The following is a 23,012-nucleotide window of genomic DNA, read 5'->3' as shown; positions in this document are numbered from 1 at the left end:
TAACTAGTTGTGGGACTGGTGTGGTTTGAATGTGTCCCCTGTAAAATTCTAGCATTGTCAATGTAATAGTATTAAGAGGTGGGGACTTTAAGAGGTGATTAGGACATGATGGCTCCTCTCTCATTAATGGGATTAAGGCCCTTATAAAAGAGGCTTCATGCAGCATTTGGCTAGCTTGCTCTTCCACTCTGGTTTACCCTTCCACCTTCACAAGTTACCAAATGCCAACAGCTTGATCTTGAACTTCAAAGCTGCCATAATTGTGAGACAATAAATTTCTGCTCTTTATATATTACCCAGTCTCAAGTATTCTGTTACAGCAGCACAGACTATGAGAGAGACTATGGACAAGTTACTTCTCTTTTTTGTTTGTTTGTTTATTTTTTTGTTTTTTGGGGGTTTTTTTTAGATGGAGTCTTGCTCTGTCACCAGGCTGGAGTGCAGTGGCGCGATCTTGGCTCACTGCAACCTCCACCTCCTGGGTTCAAGCGATTCCCCTGCCTCAGCCTCCCAAGTAGCTGGTGACTACAGGCATGCACCACCACACCCAACTAATTTTTTGTATTTTAGTAGAGACGGGGTTTTGCCATGTTGGCCAGGATGGTCTCTATATTCTGACCTCATGATCCTCCCGCCTCATCCTCCCAAAGTGCTGGGATTACAAACGTCAGCCACCCCGCCCGGTCATTACTTAATATCTCAGCCTCAGTTTCCTCATTTATAAAAATGAAGATAATGAGTACCTATCTCATTTGGGTTATTATGAAAGTTAAATGAAGTAATATATATAAAGCACAACACCTGATACATAATAAGGATTCATTAAGTATTACGTATTATAAGAGGGGTCTCAAAGAAGTCTGAAGCGAGAGCCAGAATGACAAGTTTTCACTGAGAGCATAGCCAGATGGTGATTGTAGGTTCAAGTCAGTTCTAGAGACCTCAGCAGCGGATACTGGATCTTCACTCCAGTGCTTCACTAATTAATGCTACTGAGCTACATTACGTATCTGCATCTTCCTGTCTCACAGTCAGCTTCCCAGCCTTTGTTTTCCATTCTGGCTCCTAAAAGTGAACATGGGGTTATTAACTCAATTCACTTTTTATACAATGTCATAAGTAGGACACTAGGAGAACCATAAGTTGTTTGCCCTTGAACGAGATGCCTACCCTTTGGTCCATTTAATAGTGAAGGTTGAATTTATGTGCACAAAACATTCCACAGTGCTGGAAGTGATATTTCTTAAAAGGGTAATACGTGAATGGGCTCTGTAAACATTGTGCTACCATGCCTTGTCTACTACCTTCTTCCCATATTTATAGTTCTGAAAATGTTCCCTATAACGTGATCCATCTATCATACAATACATGGAACATCAAACAGCTTGTATCTCAAGCTAGAAACCTAGACGTCCTTCCTGAGTCCTTCCATTCCCTCTCTCCAAACCGTCAGTGAGTTCTTTTGATTCCATTTTAAGGATGTATCTCAAATTTGTCCACTTGTATTTCTCTGTCATGACTTTAGCTTAGGCCTGTTTTCCACTTACTGTAGTAGTTTCCTAACTGATGTCTGTGCCTTCACTCTTTCTAGAACTTCATTCCATTTTCTATACAGCAGCCAAAATAATCACTTTAGGAAGAAGTTGAATTATTTCATTCCCCTGCTTACAATTTTGCTGTTGCTTCTCACTGCACTTAGCCTAAAAATCCAAGCTCCTATGATGATTTAAAAGAATCTATACGATCTGTTATGCTTGTATCTTTATTTCATTCCATTTTCACCTTTGCCTGCATGCTGTAGCTATACTGTCAGTCTTCTTTCAGGCCTTAGACACTTTGTACAGTGTAGTTTACTTTGCCTAGAATGTTCCTCCCCTACTCATTAAAAGTCAACTCTTCTCTAATCAGCCCATCTAAAATGGGTCCCTTGACTATTATTCTCTCCTGTTACCCAGTTCTTTTTCATAGTAGCACTTAACACTCTGGAATTGTCTTATTTACTTATTTGTTTACTTGTTTTTGTTTATCTCCCCCATTACAATGTATGTTTCAGGAGAACAGGAACTTTATGTGCCTTATTCACCAGCATATCCCCAGGACCCAGCACAGTGCCTGGAATAGAGCACTCAGTAAATATTAGTTAAATAAATGAATATATCAATCACATGTACAGCTGCAAACCAATTTGCCCCTACCATCAAGCAAAGACCATTTAGTCAATATTTCTAGGAATTTGGTTATTGAGTTATATTATAAGAAGGGGTTAGAATGAGTCAGGAAATAGAGTAGGCCATACTTGAGGATCAGGTCAACTTGGTTTAAGAGTAACCCATGCTAGGCCAGATGCAGTGGCTTACGCCTATAATCCCAGCACTTTGGGAGGCTGAGGTGAGACAATAACTTGAGCGCAGGAGTTCAAGACCAACCAGAGCAATATAGTGAGACCCCTATCTCTATCAAAAATTAAAAATTAGCCAGACTGGTGGCAAACATCCATAGTCCCGGTTACTCAGGATGGTGAGATGGGAGGATCTGTTGATCCCAGGAGGCTAAGGCAACAATGAGCCGTAATCGTGCCACTGCACTCCAGCCTAGGTGTGTACGTGACTAATCCAGAAACAGAGAGACTGATCATACTACCTTTATTGTCACTTAAAATAAAGCATGCTATATGGAGAGAATACATGTGTTAGGAAAGAAGGTGGTATTTAATAACAATTGCACTAAGTTGTTATAGTACAGATATGAAAAATTTATTCTCAGGATCATAATCCTGAACAACAGTTCCTGCTGAAATAGGCAATAACATACAGGTCAGAGGCTCCAGTCAAGATTTCATAAGATGTATTAAAGTTATCTAGTAGATCTCCAAGTTGATAGCTGACATCACTCTCAAGTTCCCTAATACACACATCACACTCTCAAACTTACAGATTTGGTTCGCCAAAATGTCCAGTGGGAAGGGTTTAATTCAGCAGATAATAGAACCTTGCCCTGTCCTACCTAGGATCTTTGCTGCCATTCCTTCATTTATAGGTGTGAGTGGAATAAAAGTAGCTCCTCCACAAAGGAGGCAGTGAAAATCTCTAGTGAAGGCACTGAGCCTGGGACATAACCTATGTTTCATTTTCCACAGCTTCTTTACCTCAAGCCACACAATCGTTCTTAGCTGTTTAACTTTTGTCAACACCCACATCAAATCAACAAACTTGCTTATTTTTCTTCTTTCCTTACTATCACCCAGAATAGTGGTTCTGAAACTTGAGTGTGCATCAGAATCATCTGGAACAGTTGTTAAAAGATCTATTGCTGGACCCTCTCCCAGGGTTTCTGATTTAGTAGGTCCGTGATGGGGCTTAAGTGATACTGAAGCAGCTGGTTCGAGGAACACACTTTCAGAACCATTTCTGGAAAGAATTTTGCAGTAGATTCCCATTTGATCTCTCTGCAAGCAGTCTCTTTCCTAGTAAGTTCATATTCCACACTTCTGCCAGGGTTAGCTGCCCAAAAGCAATGTAATATTCCTCCCCTGTATCAGATTTTTGTTGGCTCTCCATTTATTATAGTATAAAATCCAAATCAGCCCGGGTGTGGTGGCTCACACCTGTAATCCCAGCATTTTGGGAAGCTGAGATGGGTGGATCGCTTGAACTCAGGAGTTTGTGACCAGCCTGGGCAACATGGGGAAGCCCCATCTCTACCAAGAATACAAAAAATTAGCCAGGCATGGTGGGTGGCACACACCTGTGGTCCGAGCTACTCAGGAGGCTGAGGTGGGAGGATTGCTTGAGCCTGGAAGGCAGAGGTTGCAGTGAGCTGAGATCATGCCACTATTCTCCAACCTGGGTGATAGAATAAGACCCCATATCAAAAAAAGTCCATATCACATCATAGAAGATCCTTGACAATATGTCCCCATTTTGTCTTTCCCGGTGTGTCCCCAACTCGGCTGACCTTTGACTATATTGCAAAATAAACTTTGTCCTGTCAACAGCACGGCTTTTTTTTTTTCTCCTTATAATGTCTATCTCCGCAAAATGTTATTCCTTCAACACCCAGCTCATGTCACCTTCTCCAAGATGCGTTTGTAAATGTCCCCAAATTGAGGTGTTATGTTATTTTTAAAGTGCATATGTGGCTTTCTCTCCTAAAGCTATAAAACCCTCAAGGACAAACACTGTGTTTTATCCATCTTTGACTCCTCTGGTGCACCCAAAGCCCAGTACCTAGACATTCAATAGCTGTTGGTTGATGGAATGAGTCCAGGTACTTCTGATAGATTCCAGGTTTTTACTTTCTTTTGTTTCTTATAATAAAAACGTATTATAGAAGCAGTCATGGCATGAGTCTAGTAAATTGAGGATTCAGATTAGTCAAAGTTATAATTTGTATCTTATTCCCTTTCCTAAATCAGCTAGAGATAATGAAAATAAAACCTTTAAAAAGAATGTAGCACCTTTAAGTTGACTGCCTCGTGTATAATGTGGCAGCATATATCTGGTAATCACTGGTATAGGAAGTAAGTCGAACAGGCCAGCTTAAGACAACATATAAATCATCACTAAAGGACAGATAGCTAAGAAAGATGGAAAATAAACAAAGAATTGAAAAACCAGATTGACCCAGAAATGACTAAGAACAAAGTTTGTGCAGGGAGAATTGAGTTTAGTACTGTTAGTTGCTGTAAAATATATCAGGTTTGCTTTAATTACACGGTAATGCTTCTAAAAACAAAGGTAATTACATGATAACTTATGTTACTACTCCCATATTATCTCTTAATAACTATATAATTAGCTTGTCACTACTATACAGTGTGAAGTTTGATATTATTCATGGATAAAGAACATTGGTAATTTAAGTGAATGAGCGAGGGTGGGGTGAGGGATGGAGGCAGCAGGGAAATCATAGGATTATTGCAATCAGGAATGCAAATGGTTAATTAGATCATTGCACCCAGTCCTTGGGGATCTGAGCCAAAGCCATGGAGAATACCAAACAAGTCTAAGGTGAATTCTCCATGGCTTGTCACAGTGCCTTCTGAAGACCATAAACACACAACAAAGTGAGTAAGTTGATAAAGCACTGGAATAGATCAATGAGTTTGGGATATAATGCATGTAATTTTAAACAGTTTCTGTTATTTGGGGAGGTTTTTCTTTTAAGTAAATATTAAGAAATTTTTAATTGAAAAATATTTCACTCATCTTATTTTCCAACATCCTGAGGTTATCTGTGCAACCAGTGCAACCTATGTGGTGAGGATGTGTAGCACCGGGAACTCTCATTCATTGCTGGTAAAAAAAAAAAAAAAAAAAAAAAAAAAAAGCAAAATGGTAAACAACCACTTTGGAAGACAATTTGACAATCTCTTACAAAACTAAACATACTCTTACCATATGATCTAGGAATCAGGCTCCTTGGTTGCCCAAATGATTTAAAAACTTATGTCTTCAAAAAAACCTGCACACATATGTTGATAGCAGTTTTATTCATAATTGACAAAACTTGGAAGCAGCTAGATATCTTTCACTAGGTGAATGGATAAACATTATCCATACAATGAAATATGATTCAGCCAACAAAAAGTAATGAGCTATCAGCTGGGTATGGTGGCTCACACCTGTATTCACCAGCACTTTAGGAAGCCAAGGCAGGCAGATCACTTGAGGCCAGGAGTTCAAGACCAGCCTGGCCAACATGGTGAAACCCTGTCTCTATTAAAAGTACAAAAATTAGCTGGGCGTGGTGGCAGGCGCCTATAGTCCCAGCTACTCAGGATAGTCCCAGCTACTCAGGAGGCTGAGGCAGGAGAATTGCTTGAACCCAGGAGGCGGAGGTTGCAGTGAGCTGAGATTGTGCCATTGTACTCCAGCCTAGGCAACAAGAGCAAAACTGTGTCTCAAAAAAAGAAAAAGAAAGAAAGAAAGAAATGAGCTATTAAGCCAAGAAAAGACATGAAGGAACCTTAAATGCATGTTGCTAAATGAAAGAAGGCAGTAGGCAGTCTGAAAGGCTACATACTGTGTGATTCTAACTACAGTCATGCACCACATAACATTTTGGTCATTGACAGACCACATATATGGCAGTGCTCTCATAAGATTATAATACCTTATTTTTACTGTACCTTTTCTATGTTTAGATATGTATAGATATGCAAGTACTTAACATTTTGTTATAATTGCCTATAGTATTCAGTAGAGTAACAGGCTATACAGGATTGTAACCTAGGAACAATAGGCTATACCGTCTAGGTTTGTGTAAGTACACTCTGATGTTTGCACAATGACAGAATCACCTAGTGATCCATTTCTCAGAACATATACCCATTGTTAAGCAACTCATGACTGTATATCACATTCTGGAAAAGGCAAAACTATGGAGATTGTAAAAAAGTAAGTAGCTACCATGGACTGGAGCTGTGGTGCAAGGAGAGAGGGAAGAATAGGTAGAGAGCACTGAGGATTTTTAGAGCAGCAAAACTGTTTTGTGTGATACTCTAATGGTGTATATTATTATATTTGTCAAATCCCACAGAATATACAACACAAAGAGTAAGCCCTAATGTAAACTATAGACATTATTTAATGATAATATGTCAATAATGGCTCATCAGTTGTAACAAATATACCCACTGCCTAATGCAAAATTGTAATCATAGGGGGAACTGGGGAGTAAGGGGATGAGGGAAGATTTGGGAACTCTCTGTATTTTCTGCTTAATTGTTTTGTAAACCTAAAACTGCCCAAAAATATAAAGTCTATTATTTTTTAAAAAAAAAACCCAGGTGGAAAAACCTTTCTTCCATCCATCTTATTCTACCAACATCTTGGGTGTGTATGTATGGTCTGTGTTTCCCAGTGTCATCAATTTCACTGCCTTAAGGTGCTATGGCTTAGACATGTGTCCGATGGCCAGTGACCTCACAGTTTTTACCAAAATACTTGTTTTCATTACTATCACGTGATAGCCATTCTAAGTGTGATTATCCTTCTTAATTCTGTTAGAAATCCCCCCGGCATTCCCTGTGAGGGAAGTATTAGTCCTTGAATTTCCGTTTCAAAAGATGCATACTGATTTACTTCTGTATACTGTATACTGTATGCGTACTGATATAGCTTCTGTAAGAGGAAGTTTCATTTGGGAAAGAAAGATTGTGCTAAGGTTCCCTCAGAAACTTTCTAAATTGCCTTCTCTAAAATTGCTTGTGTTTCCCTAAGCCTAAGGGTAAAATACAGGAAATAGTGATGATTTTTATGTGCTTGAGGAATCTCCTAAGAAGAGTGACCAATTTCATTCTACTTATACTGATACTTGTACTGATTTACCTTGTGGAAAACTCATCCAGTGGCTGCAATTACTAACTAAATCCAAAGGCATGAGTGGGAAACTATTAAAATAAAACATCACTTAGCTGCAACTCTTGAATGGTTGCTCTTAATAACCATTTTTCTGAATAAAGTTCCCATGTTTTTTTTTTAAAGGTGTATTACTTAGATCTGATTTTAAAAGTGTAATGTAGCTTATTATATAATTATATAAGGAAAACAAACAAGAAAAAAGTCATCCCAACTCTAGAAAACAACTTTTTTCAACACACCTTTTTTTGTTTTGTTTTGTTTACTATTTTGACTAAACATGTTTCTAAATGTACTGCATGAATCTGACTAAAGACTAAAAACGGAAGGAAACACAAGTAGAAACTATAAAATCAGGATCAGGCCAGTGTGGTATCTCATGCCTGTAATTCGAAAACCTTGGGAGACTGAGGTGGGAGAATCACTTGAGACCAGGAGTTGGAGACCAGCCTGGGCAACCTAGTAAGGCCCCATCTGTACCAAAAAAAAAAAAAAGAAAGAAACTTATTTGTTTAAATTTCCTCCCTTTAAAGGTATCATATGCAAAACAGAAGGTTTGGGGGTTTTGGGGTTTTTTGTTTGTTTTTTTGAGACAGGATCTCACTCTGTAGTCCAGGCTAGAGTACAGTGGCACAGTCATAGCTCATTGCAGCCTCAAACTCCTGGGCTCAAGCAGTCCCTGCTACCTTAGCCTCCCAAGTAGCTAGGACTAAAGCTGTGCACCACCATGCCCAGCTAATTTTCCTATTTTTTGTAGAGACAGGGTCTTGCTATATTGCCAGGGTTGGTCTCAAACTCCTGGGCTCAGGCAATTCTCCTGCCTCAGCCTCACAAAGTGCTAGGATTACAGGCATGAGCTGCTGTGCCTGGCCAGAAGTTTTCATTTTAGCACAGTTTAATCAATCTTTCACTTTCTGCTTTCTGCTTTTTTTGTGACTTATTTAAGAAATGTTTTCTACCTCTAGGACATAAAGATAGTTTTTATTTTCTTCTAAAACTCTTACTATTTTGCCATTTACATTTAACTTACTGATACATCTGGAATTCTTTTTTTTAGAGTAAGGTAATGTTATTTTTCCAAATTGAAAACTAGTTGCCTAAACACTACTTTTCTAAGAAGCCATCTTTTCCCCATGAATTTGCAGTGGCATCTCTGTTGTAGCTCAAACTTCCACCTTTTCCCTATTTATTTATAGCTATGCCAACAAACATTGCATTTATCATTATAGATTTTTAGAAGTGTTTAATCTGGTAAGGCTAGTCTCTCCTAACTTTTTTATCTTCAGTAAGTATATATGCCTGTTCTTGATCCTTTGCTTTTTCATATAAATTTTAGAATCAACTTCTCAGGTTCCCCAAAACATTGTTGAGACTGTGATTGAATTTGTATTGAATGTTATCTTCTTCTCCAATAACTCAACTTATCTCTCCATTTAGGTCCTTTGTAATATCTTTCCATAAATATCTATAGTTTTCTTTATTAGAGGCTGGCATAACTTGCATCACATTTGTATTTTTACCAAATTACATTTTTAAAACTGTTGTTCTCATATATATGTGTGTGTGTGTGTGTGTGTGTGTGTGTGTGTGTGTGTGTAGTCTATATACAAAGCTGCTCTCAATGAAAATATTTACAAATTTATTTCTTCCTTTACAGTTCCTGTGTATGTGGTGTGTGTGTGTGTGTGTTTGTGTGTGTGTGTCAAGATCTCGCACTGTTGCCCAGGATAGAATGAGTGCATTGGCATGTTCACAGCTCACTACAGCCTCGACCTTCTGGGCTCAAGCAATCCTCCCACCTCAGCCTCCCAAGTAACTGGGACTACAGTCACATGCCACCACGCCCAGATAATTTCTGTATTTTTTCTAGAGCCGAGGTTTCACCTTCTTACCCAGGCTGGTCTTGAACTCTTGGGCTCAAGCGATCTGCCCACCTCAGCCTCCCAAAGTGCTGGAATTACAGGCACAAACTACTGCACCCAGCCTCCCTTTACAATTCTTAAATTATTTTAGTCTTATTACTCTTGTTAGGACTTCCCCAATACTATGTTAAATAGTATTGATTTTTTATTTTATTTTATTTTATTTTTTGAGACAGAGTCTCACTCTGTCACCCAGGCTGGACTACAGTGGCACAATCTCAGCTCAACACAACCTCCACCTCCCAGGTTCAAGCAATTCTCATCCCTCAGCCAACCGAATAGCTAGGATTATGGGCGCACACCACCATACCTGGCTAATTTTTGTACTTTTAATAGAAATGGGGTTTCACCATGTTGGCCAGGCTGGTCTCGAACTCCTGACCTCAAGTGATCCACCTATCTCGGCCTCCCAAAGTGCTGGGATTACAGGTGCAAGCCATCACGCCTGGCCTGATTATTATTATTATTATTTTATGTTTTGTTTATTTTTTTTTTTTTTTTTTTTTTTGAAACAGAGTCTCTGTCGCCCAGGCTGGAGTGCAGTGGCCCAATCTCGGCTCACTGCAAGCTCCACTTCCCAGGTTCATGCCATTCTCCTGCCTCAGCCTCCCGAGTAGTTAGGACTACAGGCGCCCGCCACCATACCAGACTAATTTTGGTTTTGTATTTTTAGTAGAGACGGGGTTTCACCGTGTTAGCCAGGATGGTCTCAATCTCCTGACCTTGTGATCTGCCTGCTTTTTTGTGACTGGGGTCCAAAGTGCTGGGATTACAGACGTGAGCCACTGCGCCTGGCCCTGATTATTATTTTTAATGGGACTGTGTATGTTTTCTATTTATTCCTAATTTTACTGTTTCACTTTTTCCACATTTTCTACAGTTATTGGGTATGACTTTTATAATCAGAAAAACAATTTTTTACTTGCTTTCTTAAAAATAAATAATATCTTAGTGAAGGCCTGAGGGGTCCTTGTAGGTGTAATATGGATGGCCATGGAACTGCTATGGCTTCAGGCTTTATATATATGAGGTATTGCTATCTATTCACGGTATTCTCTGACCTTTACATTTATGTGGCTTAAAATATATTTTCAACACATAAACATTTGTATATTTTTCCAGGTGAACAGTGTACTACCTAGATGTATAATAACTTAAATTTAGTGTAAAATGAGTTTTTTTAGAACGAATTATATATATGTGTGTGTGTGTATATATATATATTTCCAAAAACTTTAAAATGTTTAAACTCTACATAGGCATATGGTGGTCTACTATATATAAAAGGTTTCTGGGAACTATTTAAGAAGATAAAGATAGAGCCACTGACATGTATTTGTACTGTATCTTTGGGAAAACAATTTCAGCATAATACATACTTGTAAAAAGTGAATTAGTAAAACTGTATTCTGAATGGGCACAGAGGCTCACACCTATAATCCCAGCACTTTGGGAGGCTGAAGTAGAAGGATTGCTTGAGCCCAGGAGTTCAGACCAGCCTGGGCCACATAGTGAGACTCCTCCATTTCTACAAAAAATAGAAAAGTTAGCCAGGCATAATGGCACACACCTGTAGTTCTAGCTACTCAGGAAGCTGAAGTGGGAGGATTGCTTGAGCCCAGGAGTACAAACAAAAACAAAAACAAAAAAAAAACTTTATTCTTCCAAGTTTATTAAGTGCAGCTTGCTTACTTGTTGACAAGCTGCTGAATGTAGAATGAACAGTACACAGTCTACTGGGTTTTAAGTTCCAGCTACCATGAAAAACTGTTAAGGAATTATAAATGGAAAAGAGAAAATGGACTCATAAAGACTTTGTTCATTTCCTTCTAAAATATCCCTAGCTCTTATTAAGTGTCTCCATTAAGGCTTCCATACCCACTGACAATATTTCTCAGTTCTCTATAAATGACACTAAGAAAATTCTCCATGTTATATCTCTTCTACAGTAACTACATGGAATAGACAGCTTAAGTTACATTGCGTTTTGACCACACCAGCAATCCCACCTCTGTGTGCTTTGAGGAAACTAGTGTAGCACCTCCTCTTTTTGTACAACTTAAACATATGTTTCAGGTCTCATGTCAAATACTAGATATAATTTGTCAATTTATTGATCACACTTCGTAACATCAGTGAAAGTCTAAATAAAATCAACCAGAAGATAATACCAATTGTTAATGAACAGAGGTTCATTTGGAAAGATTGTTCCAAGATTCAGAGCCGGCTAACAATAACCCTAGGAACCCAATTTATTGTCGATGAGAGATTCTCACCTTATGCCTCGACAGCTAGAGGACCTAAAGTCTATAACGTCTCCTAAAGCTGGGAAAAGCCTGAGAGGTCCAGCTTGATACGCCTATCTGTAAAAGGATAGAGAGAAGGAACCAAATTAAAAAGTCAACAACAACGGCCTCAGCATATGAGTTGTTGATTTGGCAAAACCCACATTGATGGTTTTTGTTCTCCGGTGTAATGCCTCCTATGCCTGCTCTCTTGGCTATGTTGAAAATCATACATACAGAGCTGTGCTCTTCATTTTCAAGATGATGTACTGATGAGGACCACAAGCCAGTGGCACTGGGAAAAAGGGATCCTAAGAGACTTTTTCATATTGAACACACATTCAAAGTCAGTTTTTTAAGATTTTGCTTTTTGGACTCTTGGTAAGCCCAAATCTTGTTCTAAAAAGAGCAGATATTTTTGTTTTTGTTTTGTTTTGTTTTGTTTTAGATAGTGTCTCACTCTGTCTCCCATGCTGGAGTGCAGTGGTGCAATACGGCTCACTGCAGCCCCAACCTCCCAGGCTTGGGTGATCCTCCCACCTCAGCCTCCTGAGTAAGTAGCTGAGACTACAGGTATGCACCACCATGCCTGGCTAAATTTTTGAATTTTTCTGTAGAGACAGAATTCTGCCACATTGCCCAGGCTGGTCTCAAACTCCTGGCCTCAAATGATCTGCGTGCCTCAGCCCCACTAAGTACCATGCCTGACCTGTTTTTGTTTTTTTTTTGTTGTTGTTGTTGTTGTTGTTGTTGTTGTTGCCCAAACTAGAGTACAGTAGGCTCAATCACAGCTCACTGCAGCCTCAACCTCCCAGCTCAAGCTCAGGTAGCTGGGATTGCAGGTGCATGCCACCACACCCAACTAATTTTTTTTTTTTTCTATAGAGATGAGTCTCCCTATGTTGCCCAGGCTGGTTTCCTGAGCTCAGATGATTCTCCCATCTCAGCCTCCCAAAGTGCTCAGATTAGAGGTGAGGCATGAGCCACCCCACCTAGCCTTTTTTTTTTTTTTTTTTTTTTTTTTTTTAAATACCTGCAAGCCACATTTATCTGCTATTGTGTTTACCAACAACACTCTGGGGCCTGAGGCTGTGTTTCAGTGAATGAAATATGAAAAAGGACTTTCTTTACTTGCTGACACAGTACAGTATTTGTATCTATTAATAGTATATTGTTATTGTTGGGTTTTTTTTTTTTTTTGAAAAACACTTTATTTGAATAATATACCTAAAATGCAGGGAGCTTTTAAAAATAGAGAGTGAGGCCAAGCATGGTGGCTCACACCTGTAATCCCAGCACTTTGGGAGGCCGAGGCAGGCGGATCACCTGCAGTCAGGAGTTCAAGACCAGCCTTGCCAACATGGTGAAACCCGTCTCTACTGAAAATACAAAAACTAGCTGGGTATGGTGGCGCACATCTGTGATCCCAGCTACTCAGGAGGCTGAAGCAGGAGAATCACTTGAATGCTGGAGGCGGAGGTTGCAGTGAGCCAAGATCACACCACTGTACTCCAGCCTGGGTGACAGAGGAGACTCTGTCTCAAAAATAATAATAATAAAATAGAGTGTGAAGGACCAAACATCCTATAGAAAAATAAACAAAAGATAAAAATTAATTCACAGAGAGATTTGTTCTTTAAAGATATATAACAAGATGTTCAGCTTCACTTAATAAGAGAAATCCAGATTAAAATTATACTGAAATATTTCTAACCCATCAGACTGGCAAAAATTCAAAAGCTGGACAGTATACTATATTGGTGAAGTTGTGGGGAAACGGGCACTCTTACATTACTAGTAGAAATATAAAATCCTCCTCTATGAAGGAGAATCACTAATAAAACTATATATCCATATAGTTACTCATTAACCTAGCAGTTCTACTTCTAAAATTTATCCTGAAGATACGCCCCTAACAACACAAAAATACATATGTAAAAGGTTATTCATTGCAGCATTGTTTATATTTTTAAAGCATTGGAAACCATGTAAATGTCCACACATAAGAGATAGATTAAACTACAGTGTATTTATACATGGAGGTACTATGTAGCTGTAAAAAAGAATGAAGAAAATCTCTACCAATTGATGTAGAATGATTTCCAGGAGATTTTGTTTTTGTTTTGCTTTGTTTGTTTATTTGAGATGGAGTTTCGCTCTGTCGCCCGGGCTGGAGTGCAGTGGCACAATCTCAGCTCACTACAACCTCTGCTTCCTGGGCTCAGGCGATTCTTCTGCCTCAGCCTCCCAAGTGACTGGGATTACAGGCACCTGCCACCACGCCCGGCTAATTTTTGTATTTTTAGTAGAGATGGGGTTTCACCATGTTGGCCAGGCAGGTCTCAAACTCCCAGCCTCAGGTGATCTGCCTGCCTCAGCCTCCCAAAGTGCTGGGATTACAGGTGTGATCCATGGCACCCAGCCTCCAAGAGATAGTTTTAAGTGAAAAAAAAGAGCAAAGGGTAAGAGAGCATATATACTGTATTACCTCCTTCTGTGTTTAAAAAAAAAAAAAAGAAAAGAAAAGAAAAAAAGGAAGAAAACATACATACATCTGCTTATCTTTACTAAAAGAATACAGGAAGATAAACCAGAAAACAATGAAAGTGGTTACTTACAAAGGATGGGGAGGAGGACATGGTAAAGAAAGTGACACTTCTTGGAGCATATCTTTTATAGAATTTTTACTTTTACTTTTAGAAACATGTTAATGTTCTACATATTTTTTAAATATTAAATCAGTAAGGATAGAATGTAAGAAATGGGACTAAAACTGAAAGCAAACTGAAAAACATGAACCCAACTTTTTCCAATCTTTTCTTAAGTAAAAAGAGCTCCCCAAAGGGGGTAAAAAGGAGAACCAATCTGAGTAACATGCTGAACACAGTATTTGACTACATCAGAGAACAGCAAATTAACCCTAAACTCTTTTTAGTAGATTTGGATTTTTTTTCTTTTAAAGTTAGGGATGAAGTGGCTTTGAAACTATTTGAGATGTATTACAAAAGTAAGTAAATAAATAAATTTGTTGATATTGTTGGGAAATAGATTCTCACTATAGAAGAAGGAACATACAAATAATGGGATGAGGAAAGGCAAGAAAGAACCCTGTGGAGATGGACTAGAATTGGGAGTACTGGTGTCAGCTCAATTTCTAAAATAGGTCTCTATACACATATATACATACAGTTAGGGATATAAGTGTGTGTGTGCGTGACTATGTATACATGCATACTTCCTAGCTCTGTTCATTTACAGAGTTTGGAAGCAAAGAGCACACCTGCCTCCCAGATCTTAGTCCCTAATACCATTCTATGCTAAAAAGAACCAGTTATCCTCAGCTAAATGACTAATTCCAGGGCATAGTGGAGCCCAGAACATTATGGCAGAACATAAAGAAGTGATCAAAAATAATGTGATGGCATATTCAAGGACACAGGAGCCACCAGCCTGAATGGCTCCCACTGGCAAAAACTGGAATATTTTAAGGATCAAATTAATTAAGGGCTGTAAGGGATTATAAACCATTGATTTAAAAAGAATTGAACCATTGATTTAAAAAGAATCTCAGACCACCTTAGGTCGGGGGTTTGAGACCAGCCTGTCCAACATGGTGAAACCCCATCTCTACTCAAAATACAAAAATTAGCCAGACATGGTGGCTCATGTAGTCCCAGCTGCTACTTGGGAAACTGAGGCAGGAGAGTCACTTGATCCTGGGAGGTGGAGGTTGCAGTGAACCGAGATCATACCACTGCACTCCAGCCTTGGTGACGGAGCTCCAGACTCCACCAAACAAATAAAATAAAAATAATTGTGCATTCTTATTGATAATAAATAGATTTAAAATAATAAATGGGAGAAGAGGTAAGCTCTTGTTTATGGTAGAATGGCGAGGGCTGACTGGTAAATGTGAAAATCATTTCACACCTGGAGTGGGAGTAGGTTGGAACTTCTGATAAAGAACAGAATATTTATGTGACTTTTTTTTTTTTGAGACGGAGTCTCACTCTGTCGCCCAGGCTGGAGTGCAGTGGCGTGATACTTGGCTCACTGTAACCTCTGCCTCCCAGGTTCAAGCGATTCTCCTGCCTCAGCCTCCCAAGTAGCTGAGACTACAGGCGCCTGCCACCATGCCCGGCTAACTTTTGTATTTTTAGTAGAGACGAGGTTTCACCATATTGGCCAGGCTGGTCTCGAATTCCTGACCTTGTGATCCACCACACTTGGCCTCCGAAAGTGCTGAGATTACAGGCATGAGCCACCATGCCCAGCCAAATTTGATTTGAGGATTTGCTCAGTCTTTCTTTCTTTCTTCCTTTGTCTCTCTCTCTGGTTCCTTCCTTCCTTCCTTCCTTCCTTCCTTCCTTCCTTCCTTCCTTCCTTCCTTCCTTCCTTCCTTCCTTCCTTCCTCCCTTCCTCCCTTCCTCCCTTCCTCCCTTCCTCCCTCCCTTCCTTTCTTTTTTTTTGAGATGGAGTTTCACATTTGTTGCCCAGGCTGGTGTGCAGTGACATGATCTCGGCTCACTGCGACCTCTATCTCCTGGGTTCAAGCAATTTTCCTGCCTCAGCCTCCCAAGTAGCTGGGATTGCAGGCACGTGACATCACACCTGGCTAATTTTTATACTTCTAGTAGAGACGGGATTTCACCATGTTGGCCAGGCTGGTCTCAAATTCCTGACCTCATGATCTGCCTGCCTCAGCCTCCCAAAGTGTTGGGATTACACGTGTGAGCCACCACGCCTGGCCTATGTGATCTTAAATTCTCTGTTCACAAACTACTTGTTAGATGCAAGGGAAAAAATAGGTACTATACAATGGAGAAGTAGGACAACACCTTGATCGGGTGATCAAAATTCCTATCACCAGTGAACAGCAGATGGACATGATGTGCCTCTAAATGGGACACTTTGAGAAGGATCCATCATAATATGTGTAGTAGTCTGCCTGGGAATGCATAATCATGAGAAAATGTTAGACAAACCCAAAATCAGAATCAGTCTATTAAAAATGGGAAAATAAATAAATAAATAAGGGGACGCAGTGGCTCACACCTGTAATCCCAGCACTTTAGGAGACTGAGGCGGGTGGATTGCTTGAGTCCAGGAGTTCGAGACCAGGCTGGGCAACATGGCAAAACCCCATCTACTAAAAGTACAAAAAAAATTAGCCAGGCATTGTGGTGTGCACCTGTGGTCCCAGCTACTCGGGAGGCAGAGGTGGGAGAATCACCTGAGCCTAGGGAGGTTGAGGCTGCAGTGAGCCAAAAAAAAATTACACCACTGCACTCCAGCCTGGGCAATTGGAGTAAGACCCTGTCTCAAATAAATGAACAAATAAATTAAAAATGAGGTAGGGGATGACTATATTCTTCAAAAGTGTCCATATCTCAAAAGTCAAAATCTGAGGAAATGTTTCAGTTTTTTAAAAACTATAAAGGTACATCAGTTAAATCCTAAACTAGATTCTGTTCTAGAGGAGAAAATTTCTATATAGGACATTATTGGGTAATTGACTAAATTGCAATATGGACAGTAGATTAGATAACAGTGTTACTGAAGTTGATGTTGATGTCCACACTGTAGCTATGTAAGAGAATATCCTTATTCTCAGAAAAGATACACTGAAGTTTTTAGAAGTTAAAAGATATGATAAATGTAACTTGCTCTCAAATAGTTCAGGGAAATAAAGTTTTATAAAGAGAAAGAGTACATGCAAATGGTGCAAAATGTTAACAATATTGTGCACCTGGGTAAAGGATATACAGATGCTTTTTGTACTATTTTTATTCCTGCAAACTTTTTCTGAATTTGGAATTCTTTTCAAATAAAATACACTTTAAGCAGGCTAATAATTAAAAATCTAAACTAAAATTATATTGGGAAACATTATGCTAAGTGAAATAAGCTAGACACAAAAAGACAAATATTGTTAGAATAGGCAAATTTATAGAGACAAAAAGTAGAGTAGCAGTTACCAGGGGCTGGAGGTAAAGAGGAGTGGGGAGTTATTGTTTAATGGGTACAGAGTTTCTTTTGGGGTGATGAAAAAGTTCTAAAAATGCATAGAGGTAATAGTTGCACATTGTGAATGTACTTACTGTCACTGAATTGTGCATTCAAAATTTGTTAAAATAGTAAATTTTATGTTATGTCTCTTTTCCACAATAAAAGTATCTTGGGGATGTTTACTTACATTATAAAAGGATTCCCTACAATTCTTTAAATATAAGCTCCCTTTGTTTATTTAAACAATTTTATACAACTTTCAAGATTCACATCAGCTCCTTTTTGAAGACTCCACTTATAACTGATTATGTAGTATCTGTATTTCATTTTAGTTGGTTTTTTAAAATAGATTATTGAAAAACTGACATTCACCTTGGGCAAAGATCTTAGCTTTTTTCAGCATCCAGGTTCTCCACTTGTCAAAGCAAAACACTCTTCAGAATACTTACTTCATTCATCATCTAGTTTTCTTAGAAAAAGGATGCTGGTGGTTTTGCTTCACAAAAATATTTCATAAACATAAGCTTTTTCTTTTTCTCACAATGATCATACCAGGGGGAATGAAGAAAACAGATGTTGCTTATAAGGCGTCTAATAGACATGTTTGCATTGTAAGCTGATCTGACTCTGAGTTTGGCATCTGCTCCATTCACTGTGTGGACTGAGCATTTTAGCCTCACAGTTTGGCAGAAAAGTTAATATTGACTTTTGACTGTTACCTGAAAACTCAGTGATAAAATACTCTTACTAAACCTCTCGAGAGAGTGATTTTTACAGTCTCAGCAAATGTCTTTAAAATACATCATTCCATTAACCATATTAATTTTATTCTTTGGTTGGGAATACTTATTTATTTCATCTAATACAGAGCATTCCCTAAATCTGACTGGGAAAAGTCTGTGTGGTCAGAATGGTAGAAGAAGGAGGACATAAATCACTTATAACGTTCTCTACGGGTCATTATACCACAGCTTCTCAATTAACCTTCATTCCCCTCAGGCTGCCCAGGGCTTCAGGGAAGGCCCAGAAGCCTAGCTGCAGCACAGTTGCTCATTATCATCTGCTCTTCTGAGTATTTGAGAGTTACTGCAGCAGCTCAGGTTTCCCCTAAGGGGAAGGTAGCCCAGATTCTTCTGCTCTTGACCTGCCTTATTTGCAATTATCCTTTTTTTCTTCTTTCACAGTTTTATTGTGGCATAATAGACATACAATAAACTGTACATATCTAAAGTGTACAATTGTATAACTTTGGACGTATGTGTACACCCATGAAACCATCACTATGGACATATCCACTGCTCCCATGGCCTTTTCTAATCATGCCTTCCTGCTCCTTCTCATCCCCTTTTGGATTGTTTCCAGTTTGGGGCTATTACAAATAAAGCTGCTGTGAACATTCATTTACAAGTCTTTGTGTGGATGTGTACTTTCATCTACCTTGGGTAAATACCTAGAAATAGAATGGGTCATATGATATGCATATGTTTAGCTTTTTAAGACTGACAAGTGGTTTTGCAAAGTGGTCTAACCATTTTACATTCCCACAATTAGTGTATGAGAGTTGATCGCACCCTTGCTAACACTTGTTATAGTCAGTCTTTTCAGTTTTAGCCATTCTGTGGGTGTGCAGTGGTATCTAATTGTGATTTTAATTTGCATTTTTTAATGGATAATGATATTGAACATTTTTTCATGTGCTTAGTTGGCATCTATCTTCTTTGCTAAAATGTTAAATACTTTTACCTACTTTGTATTGAGTTGTTTCTTGTTATTGAGGTACCAAGTATTTAATTGTGACAAAATTCAAATTATTTTTTCTTCTATAAAAGTTGTATTCTTAGCCAGGTGTGGTAGCTCACACCTGTAATCCCAGAGCTTTAGGAGGCCAAGACAGGCAGATTACTTGAGCTCAGGAGTTCAAGGCCAGCCTGAGCAACTAGGCAAAACCCCATCTCTACAAAAAATGTAAGAATTAGCCAGGCATGGTGGCACACGCCTGTAGTCCCAGCTACTAGGAAAGCTGAGGTGGGAGAAGAGCTTTCAGTCCAGAAGGTTGAGGCTACGGTGAGCCATGACTGTGCCACTGTACTCCAGCCTGAATGATAGTGAGACACTGTCTCAAAAATAAATAAATTTTTAAAAAAGAAAAATTTGTACTTTTTACATCTTACTAAGTGATCTTTAGCAAACTCAAGATCACTAAGATTTTTTCCTATGTTTTCTCCTCAAGAGTTTTAGAATGTTATTTCTTACATTTATGTATGTGATTCATTTCAGGTGAATTTTTGTAGATAGTGTAAGGTAAAGGTTGAAATGCTTTTTTTTCACACATTGTTCTAATACAATTTGTTAGAGTATCCTTTCTCCATGGGATTGTTTGGGCACCTGTGTCAAAAATCAGTTGGCTATACAGAAGTAGGTTTATTTCTGGACTCTGTTCAGTTCCATTGATCTATTTGTCTATATGTTAATACCATAGTGTCTTCGTTATTATCATTCTATAATAAATTTTGAAATCAGATAGTATAAATCCTCTGGCCTGATTCTTCTTTTTCAGAGTTGAGTTTTCACTAACCTAGGTCCTTTGAATTTTCATATAAATTTTAGAAGCAGCTGGTCAGTTTCTATAAGAAAAACCTGCTAGAATTGTTATTGGTATTCCAATGAATTAATAGAAAAAATCCTGCAGAACTGATAATATTGAATCTTCTGACCTTTGAATACTTTATGTCTTTCTATTTATTTAGGCTTCTTTTATATTTCTCAGCATTGTTTTGTCATTTTCAATGTGCAGGCCCTATACAACTTCTGTCAGATTTATTCTAAGGTACTTCACATATTTGAAGTATGTGAAGTACCTTAGAATAAATATGGATAAATATTCTTAATATTAATTTTAGTTAATTTTTTCGTTGTTGAGACAGGGTCCTACTCTGTTGCCCAGGTTGGGGTGCAGTGATGTGATCATAGCTGACCGCAGCCTCAACCTTCCAGGCTTAAGCAATCCCCTCACCTCAGCCTCCTGAGTAGCTAGGTTTACAGGCATGCACCACAACACCTGGCTAATTTTTGTATTTTTTGTAGAGACAGGATTTCGCCATGTTGCCCATGTTGGTCTCAAACTCCTGAGCTCAAGCAACTCACCCGTCTTGGCCTCTCAAAGTGCTGGGATTATAGGCATGAGCCACGATGCCTGGCTTATTCTTAGTAACTTCTAATTGTTCATTGCTCGTATGTATAATTATATATACACATTACCAGTATAGATAATTTATTTTTGTATTTTTAGTGGGGACGGGGTTTCACCATGTTGCTTTTGAGACACTATCAACACATGCTTCCCTGTCCAGGTGCAGTGGTTCACGCCTGTAATCCCAGCACTTTGGGAGGCCAAGGCAGGTGGATCACCTGAGGTCAGGAGTTTGAGACTAGCCTGACCAACATGGTGAAACCCCCCATCTCTACTAAAAATACAAAAATTAGCCGGGTGTGGTGGCAGGCACCTGTAATCTCAGCTACTCGGGAGGCTGAGGCAGAAGAATCGCTTGAACCTGGGAGGCAGAGATTGCAGTGAGCCGAGGTCATGCCATTGCACTTTAGCCTGGGCAACAAGAGTGAAACTCCATCTCAAAAAAAAAAAAGACCAGATTGACTTGATGGCAAGTTGTTGTGTCTCAACTTGAGTTCTTTAGAATAAATATTAGGGGAAGCTCATGATGTTTGGGAAGAGGCCTCCCGGCCAGGCACAGTGGCTCACGCCTGTAATCCCGGGCCGAGGCAGGCAGATGACGAGGTCAGGAGTTTAAGACAAGCCTGGCCAGCATGGTGAAACCCCATCTCTACTAAAACTACAAAAATTAGCCGGGCATGGTGGTATGTGCCTGTAGTCCCAGCTACTCAGGAGGCTGAGGCAGGAGAATTGCTTGAACCTGGGAGGCGGAGGTTGCAGTGGCCAAGATGATACCACTGCACTCCAGCCTGGGTGACAGAGCAAGATTCCATCTCGGAGGGAAAAAAAAAAAAAAAGACCTCCCTAACAGCAACACTCAAGACTTTCTCTTACTGTCAAGGCTAAAGAATGAGATAGGTGCTTAGATCATATATTGGTCTGACCCAGTATGACATTTCTGCTGCTGTCACACAACACTCACGTTCTTTTTTGCCTTTGTTCTAGGTTTTCTGTCTCAACTGGTCTCTGACAAGCCTCTGACTGAATGTATCCGTGCTGGCCACTATGCAGCAAGCGTTATAATTAGACGGACTGGCTGCACCTTTCCTGAGAAGCCAGATTTCCACTGATGGAAGAGCCAAAAGCTCAAGCCCAGGAGTGCAGACACTGCCCTGATTGCTTCCTGAGAATTCCCATATTAATAAAGAAGAAAATTATCTGCCATTTTTTCCTACTATAATAATGCTGAATCTTAATTTAGAGGGTACAAGGGTACGGTAATGCTTGTAGAATCTTTATTATCTCAACAATCTAAAAAATGATGTTTATTTCCATAGTTTGATAGTGCCACTTAAATGCCAATTAAACAAAACTATAACATTTCAATATAAATTTTTATTTCATTTTCAATTACTTTATAAATTCATGTGTATTTAGTACACTGATTCTTTTTTTACATTTCTGCTTTGAATGCAGATGCAATTTAATATAGATTTTTTAATGAATTAATCTTAACATAGTAATCTTTAGCTTTTTATACAAATATATTTAATTTAGGAGTATATGTGTGTATACACATACATACATAAATATACCACATATATACCTGATAGTCAAATAAGGTACAGAAATTTTATCTTGTCAAATTATGCCAAATAATCTCTTTAATGTGCACTCAAACATGTAATAAACTTTGGATAATTAAATAATGTGCCAAATTTAAGTTGTATTACAATATTCAAGTCATAGTGTTATGGAACTCTGTAATTTGATACAAACAAAAACTTGTCATATAGGAATTTTTTTCTGTCTTTTCCCTGTGTACAGCAAACTGAGGCTTTTGCCTGCTTTGTATTGGGCCATTATTTAATACTGGGCCCTGAAATGTTATCCAATTTGTTAATGGAATTATGAAGAACAGCAACATAATACACTGAAGAATAACTTAGTATCAGAGACCAATAAATCATTTTTTTAAGGAAGACAAAATGGTATAATTGGACATCTGGAGTCAGACTTAGTTACCTTTATGTGACCTCAGTTTCCTTTTCATAAAATGGCATAATAACCCTTACATAGAAGGTCATTGAGATGATTTGAGAGAGATTACCAAGTATAAGATATTTGTTTTAATGCCTTGTAAATGCTTAATAAGTAGCTGCTCTTATTATCATTATGATTATTTTCCTTTTTAAGAAAAAAAGATAATGTTTATAAAACTGAATTCAAATCATAGGAAAGAATTTGGCCAGGCGCTGTGGCTCAC

General features: G+C 38.8%; 1 protein-coding gene across 3 annotated transcripts in view; it reads left to right on the top strand.

Annotated features, from left to right (window-relative positions):
• ADK (adenosine kinase) overlaps nucleotides 1-22,156 on the top strand; it is a 577,585-nt gene extending 555,429 nt beyond the window's left edge. For 2 of the 3 annotated variants that reach the window (XM_030940869.1, XM_030940870.1), the window contains exon 11: nucleotides 21,752-22,156. In XM_030940869.1, coding sequence (XP_030796729.1) covers nucleotides 21,752-21,876 — 125 coding nt within the window. In that variant the 3' untranslated portion in view covers nucleotides 21,877-22,156. The remainder of the gene's footprint in view (nucleotides 1-21,751) is intronic. The other variant, XM_030940871.1, reaches the window with a different exon arrangement.
• The last annotated feature ends 856 nt before the right edge of the window (nucleotides 22,157-23,012 follow it).

This window comes from Rhinopithecus roxellana, chromosome 11 (assembly GCF_007565055.1).
Source record: "Rhinopithecus roxellana isolate Shanxi Qingling chromosome 11, ASM756505v1, whole genome shotgun sequence".
NCBI classification, from domain to species: Eukaryota; Metazoa; Chordata; class Mammalia; order Primates; family Cercopithecidae; genus Rhinopithecus; species Rhinopithecus roxellana.
This window is presented reverse-complemented; position numbering and strand designations above follow the sequence as displayed.